The following is a 7,732-nucleotide window of genomic DNA, read 5'->3' as shown; positions in this document are numbered from 1 at the left end:
AAAAAAAACATTTATTAAGACTGCTATTATTGTATTCAGTTAAATGCACTTTGTGATGTGCCTGGTTCAAATACTCAATATTTTACTTCTTAAGCAAACAAATGTAATGCTACAACTGTGCACTTTTTGTTTTTGTATGCACTTCTGTAAAATTAAAAGGTGGGGTAGGTCATTTTGGAGAAACCAGCTCGAGTGCGCTAGAATTTGAAAATACACAGCCGGAAAAAATCTGCCACTTCCTTACAGAGCCCCTCCTCCAACACACACGAACGCGCACATGACCAATGAGGGCACGAGATAAGTTTGTGCACAGATGGAAGGCTGACAGGCAGGTAGGCCATCCAGTCCCGGCTAAAATGATTGGTCGTCCTTTTTACAGTACTACGGCTTCCACAGATGACATTTTTTTATGGATCTTTTGTCAAAGCACTTAAGATATTCATTGCTATCGGGATGTTAAGAGCATTCCATGGAATATAACAAAAAGTGTATCTCGAGCCGTTTTCTCAAACTTACCTACCCCACCTTTAACATGGTCATCAAAGGCCTTCTTATTGTATTTACGAGAAAACTTTTATCTTAATTGTGATTGTGAAAAAACAGTTGCTCGTCACTGGCCGTAAAATACTCTGGCCTCGTTAATACCTGCAGGGAATTTAAACGTATTTCATATGTGTGACTTGCCTGTCCCACAGTGACCATTGCTCCTCTGCTGGAGGCCATGCTGGCTCCTGAGAACAGTCTCCTGAGACCCTCTGTGGGGCCAGACACAAGTCAGAGGTCAGACATGATCCCGCAGATTGCTTTACACAAAGTTACACACTTTATTGCTCGAGGATTCACCTTCTCTGAAGACTCTGAAGAGCCCATCGATGGCATGTTTGTAGCTGAAAGAAGGAAAACATTCAGGTTTAAAATACAATAAGAGATTTAGATAATCTAAACTTTTTTAATCTATAGTAACACTCACTTCCTCCTCAGCTCTGGTGGTAGTTTCATGTCATTCTGCATCCTGTATAAAACAAAGTAATTGTAGTTTTGTTACAGGAAAACAAATGCATATGTTAGATGGTTGAGAATGTCCAACCAGTGTGAGTGGTACATTGAGACAGTTAAAGCGTCTCCTCAGGGTGAAGTACAATGACCGAGAAAGTTATCCACATGATGGCGTCTGCATTTGCTTCAGCTGTATACTTTGAATTAAAAAAAACACAGCTGAATACCCAAGTCAGCCAAACAGCAGTTAACGGTATTCTCGTCCAGAACGTGATCTGCACTCTGGATGCCATTTCAGTTTGAACTTTTGTAATACAAGCAAAGAGAGCTGCATTTAGTTTTTGTTATGTTTGCACAATGGAACAGGTTTAGGAAGTTCTGTGTTTGAGCTAAAAGAGCATACACACTTCCTAAGCTGGCAGCCGGAAGAAAAACTGTTCCGGCAGCAGCATTCCTTTCTCATTAAATAAAGTACACTAAATTGTATAACTACAAATCGACTACATTTACCATCAACACTGATTGGACATTATCATTGAAAGTTGGCAAATGTTCCTTTTAAGCATTTAAATCTTCGGTATTTAATTCATTGATTGAATGGTAATTACCTGACATTCACCAGGTCTGCCGGCGTGCCAACAAATCCTCCAGTGAAACCTGTTGGCAGAGAACACAATCCGGTATGGGTTATACTGCACGCGGGTGTGTGTGTGTGTGTGTGTGTGTGTGTGTGTGTGTGTGTGTGTGTGTGTGTGTGTGTGTGTGTGTGTGTGTGTGTGTGTGTGTGTGTGTGTGTGTGTGTGTGTGTGTGTGTGTGTGTGTGTGTGTGTAAAAAGGAGGAGAAGGGAGGCAGAATGTATGTTTTCTACCTCCGAAGGCTCCCAGCAGGACCTTCTGGTAAAAGGGCATGGGGCCCTGGCTTGTGCTGCCCATCATGTCCCTCACTGTCTCATAGATGGCGAATCTGGTGAGCGAATAGGACATCTGAGAGGAGAGGAAAAAGTAATGAGTAAGTATCTCACATTTTTTTCACCATTTTGAATATTCTTTTTCTAACTACAAGGAGGAGCCTTTGGCAACACAACCAATTTAATTTTCTGGCTGTGATTCAAACGTTTCTAAAAAAGTAACCAAAACTAACTTTTGGTCACGTTAGAATGGATTTTTCACACGTCAATATTTCCACCTTTTTATTAGCAATCACACTGAGGCAGCAACATGAATGTATTCAAATCTAATTATAAAGCACCGCTTCGAGAAAAGTTACCAGTTCCTATGTCCTCATTCAAACTCTCTCACTGTAACCAAAACCATGAATACAATACATGAATTTACTCAAATTTCAGTCAGAAAAACAAAAGATGAAAATATCGAAACAACAAATCTTGGTCTGAAACTTTGGTGGTTGATCATCTTTACTGTGTTTTGCCTTTGCCGACCAACAGCCTTATTTTATCATTATTGTGGTTTTAAATTGTTTTGTCTGTAACTCTTTATTGATACCATCTTAGTAAAGGCTGGCTCACAAAAGAGGTTACCACCCTCCGTGACACTTACCGAGTTAGATTTAGGTGAAAAGCCAACCAATCAGAAACACGTCAACACACATAGGCAGACAAACATAAGGCATGCAAACAGACATACCTGTCTGCAAAGGGAGGCAGAGAGGCCACTGTAAAGAGCCAGCACACCGTCGCTCTTCACCACATGAATGGCCATCCCCATCATCCTCTTCTTTACCTCCTGCTGCGTCTGCAGGTGTACCTGGAAAGACAGTCATGCATTTTCCTTGGGGTTATTTTTAATACCAATTTGGCACTGTGGTGACATAAATAATAAAGAAACCGTTGAACACAGAAAACAAATCTATAAACATGAGACGTTGTGGTTCTGTTGGGGTTGACAGAGCAACATCAGTTTTTTGGGGGTAATTTATGACACCACTTCAGATATATTTGGTAAACTAAATGTGTCAAAGGGTTACATGTGTCAGCTCTTAAAGGGGTAGTTCAGCTCTTCACTGGATCCTAGACATCCCATAATACAACTCACAAGCCTTTTTAATTAGACCCTTTGCTGTCTTGTAAACACATGTGTCTTCAGACTTCACACTTCCATTTTGTAACGCAGGCTTACAGTTAAAAATATTTGACCTTTGGGGACATCACTGTGAATAGTTGTTTCTCAGATTTGAAAATGCTTCACACACTAAATGAATTTCTCAGGCTGAGTAAAACTGACCACGGTGTAATGTCACACAGGCAGTTATGACCAATTCACAAGTTAGTTAGATAGTTAGTTAGTTAGTTAGTGTGTGTGTGTTCCTTGTCAGAGGCCTTCACAGCTCTATAACGTGAGCTTTGTCCTCTGTTCTAATCAGTATTTAGGTTTGAAGGCCACTAAGCTCTTCAAAAAACAATGTCTTACTGTCTCATCACTAACCTTTAAATATATAGATGTATTTTATTACTGGGACTTATAGATCATAACATATTTGTAAAACAGTTCAAAAGGTTAAACGGCTAAATTCCAACAAATCTATATTGATGCGCAAGTTTGTTTTAGATTATAATTCTACAAATATATAAAAGTAAAATACTATAAAATATGAGTGTAGCATCATATGTATCTGTTCAGACCATAGGTTCAGACCTTATGAATGACGCTTTCAAACTTAAAAGTATCCTTAACAAAGTCAGACGGCTTCCGCAGGAGAACAATCAAAACCAAAAGTTGATGGGAAACTCAAATCTGGTTCAAACTGGTGGACTGACAAAAAGACATTTCCATTAGAAAGTCTTACAAAGTTAATCTTCAATTCTCTTTGATAATAGGGCACAATCTTTTATGAGCAAGGTTTCACTGGAAACAAATACTACATAACTTCAGGGAATTTAATCTAGACACATGCTGCCGGTCAAGTCCCGGATTCAGTACAAAACACCCCTCCTCACGTACAAGTCCCTCCATACCCTCGCCCCCCAGTACTTATCGGACCTCCTCCATCCCTACACCCCTTCTCGGAGTCTGCGGTCCTCAGACACGGGCCTGCTCCCCATCCCCCGCTCTCGCCTCCGAACTGTTGGTGACAGGGCGTTCAGTGTTGCGGCCCCCACCCTCTGGAATGCACTTCCTGCCGAGATCCGTAATGCTGCCTCCCTGGACATCTTCAAATCATCATTAAAAACACACCTGTTCACCCTGGCCTTCGGGCCCTAGCCCTTTCTTGGTCCCCCGGCTTCCTTTATTTTTTGCTTGCCCTTTGATTGTCTGTTTGTCCGCCATGTACAGCGACCTTGGGTCCCTTGAAAGGCACTATAAATATCATTTATTATTAGACACATTGAGTAGAAAACTCTGGTATCTTTAAAGCTCTGATTAAAGGAGCCACATTATGTTGTGCAAACGCATTAAGCCATCAGCAGGTGAATGTGTAGAGGGACACGCGCGCACAGTGGTGAAATATTACACCCAGATAAGTTGATAAGTGTCTTGCTGAAAGATTGACTTTTTAGTTGAGGTCAAACTAATCCGGTCGAGGACAACAACAATAGGCCAGCCTGTCTTGGAGTGTAATGGATATCTTGGTTAACACTAAAAAATAAAACTGCACCATGACTAAGCAATCTTTGCGTTTTTTGTGTTTGGTAAAGCCCTACTTCCCTGCTGTAAAACACACTAACATAATTATTCCCTCTAAAGTACATTTTAGGCTTTCTAAATTTAGATGCCATTCTGCAAGCTTTAACAGGAATTTGGTAACCGTACAGCATTATGAAAACACTTTTTAAGCTTTGTAAACTGTTTCCAAATAGTCACCATCTGCCTCTGCTGACAGAGAAGCTCACACATTTTAGGTTAATGACTGTGATTCATGAACTGTGAAAGTAAAAATGTGTTCTTAAATATCCTCAAGGTTGTTAATTTAACTGTTCGGTAAACAAGGGTAGAAGCCTTTCAAAAGAACCAGACTTAAAGAATCAAGATCCCAAAGCTGCTAACAACACAAATATGTATGAAAAGTTCTCTAAAAGAGTTGTTGTGGTTTTATAGATTATTAAAGAGTCCACACTCTAAAGTCTTACTTAAAAAAAACACACCAAAGTTATGTGCATTTAACTCCCACCTTTTGACCCAGATCATGTGCACTAAATCTGGCAATTTAGTCCAAATAAAAAGCCTTGTGTCACACTGGAGAATGTCTAAACTGGTGGGAACAGGTTTCACTAACTGTGTTAGTTATTAGGTATTTTTGTTAGCCTCAATTATTGTAGGATTTAACATTTGAAATTACTTGAAATTGGGGGAAATTAATATCCTTAACATTCATAATTCTATCCTCTCTTATTAAATTATTTTTTCATTGTTTGTAAAACGTTTTGGTGAAATTCAGATGTGAGAAAAACATGCCAGATCCAACACGATATGACTGTTTTCAGAACCCAACAGAAAAATGTATTCCTGGGATAATTCTACCTTAAGTGTATCTGGCATCACCAGATAACAAGGAAGTTAGGGCAGTTTTGAAGCACCTTCGAGGGAATTCAGACATACACAACTGCCTGAGGAGCAGTTAGTATCCTCAGGGTCATGTGGGGCAGATTGCAGTACAACCGAAGGAGAGGCGCAGTAAAGCGGGAAGAATTTTGGCATTAGCAAGCGAGAATCTGGCTTACTGATGTGCAGCACAGCAAGCCAACGATTAACAAGAGTGAACATGCATGACCCCAAAAGAAAACACATACACCACACACACTTTACAATTACCATATTATATAAATTAGTAGAAATATCAACCAATTGGTCGTTTTGGTCGCCTTTTTTTACTGCTGAATGACTTTTCACATTTCTGTTAAACACAATATTTAAAGTTGTGCTTTAGCAGATTTTTGTGGAGGAACTTAGATTTATATCTCCGTCGAGATGTACAATTGTGGAGTGTTAGTCGACTATTATGTTTTTGTTCAGAAACTGCCCTGATATTTATCTTAAATTTAGGCTACATTGGGCCATTATGATTACTTTAGAAAGAATCTAAACATTGCTTTATATAATCTGTCCTACATTAATAGCACTTAAGGTCATTTAGGCTAACCAGCTACCACTGGTCCTAACCTGTGCCCTATATTTGAGCAGACTTGCACGGTGTGATGGACATTGATGCCATAGCAGAGATATGTGATCCCTCAGAGTATGGCACCAGAAGCTAATTCAGCAGTAGCACGCACACAGTAATATGATAATCGTCAGGAGTTGAATAACTGTAAATTAACCCAGTAGTAGTCTGTAAAGTAGTGTCGCAGGATTTGCAAACAGCTGGTGTTCAGGCCTGCTATCCAGCACACAGCAGCGGAGGGTTACCTTCAATAGATCCAGAGGATGCGTGCAGCAGGCGGCCCCGCAGGACGCCAGCCCACCGAAGTACCACCGTGACATCCGCTTCTCGGCCATGGCTCCGTGCTATGCCGTTGTCCGATGCAGCTACAGCGGGAGCTTCCTTTCTCCTCGTCGGTCCGCCTCCTCTGTCCGCTTCCCGGCTGACAGCTGGCAGTAGCCTACGTGTTTTACAGGACACCGATAACCTCGTTAATCTTCTAACATAACGATAAGAGACCGCGCCACTCACTGAGGGACTTTGGGCTCGAGCAACATCGTGCACACTCTCATAGTGCGTGTAGAAAAACACAGTGTACGTCTGTGTGTGTACACTGTTTGGGCTACCACATGCAGCAGGAAGCAGCTGTGTGCAGCGGAAAAGAGCTCAGCCAATTGGGACCGTGGACGGCGGAGCTGCCTACCTACCGGGCCCCGAGATTCAAAGGTCGACAGCGGGGTATGAGTATGCTAATGCCCCGAACAGCACCGACTCACACACAGCCCACGTTCCCCTCCACAAACTGTCATGAGGCTTTAAAGTGATACGCATGCTTCCTGCAGCTGTAGAGAGGCGAAATATAGACCCTGTCTCTTTAAGAGGAAGAGGAGAATAGCATTCTCAACCAGGCAGAAACTTGAAAGACCGTTGATCTATGATTATTCACGTGGCCTCATATGCAGGGGTCACGCACACGATGGTGTTCCTACAATGAGTTGAATTCAATTTAGGCCAGTGGTTCTCAAACTTTTTCTGTCAGGCCCCCCCTTTGGAGAAAAAAATAAGTCGGGGCCCCCCCAACACAAATAGTCACGTAATGGGCCAAGTTAACATGTATTAAAATACATCAATATGAACGTGAGCACTCCTTTCAAAAAAAAAAAAATATCACTTTGCTCGAGCAGTGATAAATAATAAAACAATGATCCATAAGTCTGTGCTAAAAAAAAAATACATAATACAATTGTGCAATCCCTTTGCTAGAACTATACGTTATAATACTTTGCCACTTTGCAATGAAAATGCTGATATTTGGCAAAAAAGTGTGTCTTATCACAGGTGGCTGCAATGAGCCTGTTTTGCACTGCACATTTCTTCAAAACGGGGTTCCAGGCTCAGTGGCGGCGCCAGAGATTTCTTGGAAGTGCTGTGTGGTAGCTTGACGTTTCATAGAGGGTGCTCAAACATTTAGGGTTTCCCATTAATGTACCGGTCGCTACAGTGGAATTTTCTACTGCAACAATCCCCACGCAAATACACAGTGTAGGCCTACCCGCGACAGTTGCAGTGGCGCCTCCAGAAATCTTTCATAGGGGTGGCCAAATGGGGCCACTGAAAATCTTGGGGTGGCCCACCAAAACC

At 41.5% G+C, this 7,732-nt stretch overlaps 1 protein-coding gene across 1 annotated transcript; it reads right to left on the bottom strand.

Moving 5' to 3' along the window:
• Window positions 1–564: 564 nt before the first annotated feature.
• Window positions 565–6,887, bottom strand: LOC104949088 (mitochondrial dicarboxylate carrier-like). The gene is made up of 7 exons (XM_010775371.1): window positions 6,358–6,887; window positions 2,641–2,760; window positions 1,866–1,980; window positions 1,605–1,653; window positions 971–1,012; window positions 844–887; window positions 565–755 (listed from the first exon to the last, which is right to left on the bottom strand). Exons 1-7 carry the CDS (start codon window positions 6,445–6,447, stop codon window positions 580–582), a joined length of 636 nt encoding a protein of 211 aa, XP_010773673.1. The 5' UTR covers window positions 6,448–6,887; the 3' UTR covers window positions 565–579.
• Window positions 6,888–7,732: the final 845 nt, after the last annotated feature.

This window comes from Notothenia coriiceps, unplaced genomic scaffold (assembly GCF_000735185.1).
Source record: "Notothenia coriiceps isolate Sejong01 unplaced genomic scaffold, NC01 NC01_scaffold00015681, whole genome shotgun sequence".
Taxonomy (NCBI): domain Eukaryota; kingdom Metazoa; phylum Chordata; class Actinopteri; order Perciformes; family Nototheniidae; genus Notothenia; species Notothenia coriiceps.
This window is presented reverse-complemented; position numbering and strand designations above follow the sequence as displayed.

Excerpts from the sequence above, each read along its gene's own strand:
- LOC104949088 (XM_010775371.1), bottom strand. The coding sequence starts at position 6,447 with ATGGCCGAGAAGCGGATGTCACGGTGGTACTTCGGTGGGCTGGCGTCC. Across the intron at positions 2,761-6,357 it reads ATCCTCTGGATCTATTGAAG|GTACACCTGCAGACGCAGCA; the intron begins GTAACCCTCCGC and ends CTGTCTTTCCAG. Across the intron at positions 1,654-1,865 it reads CCTGCTGGGAGCCTTCGGAG|GTTTCACTGGAGGATTTGTT; the intron begins GTAGAAAACATA and ends CTCTGCCAACAG.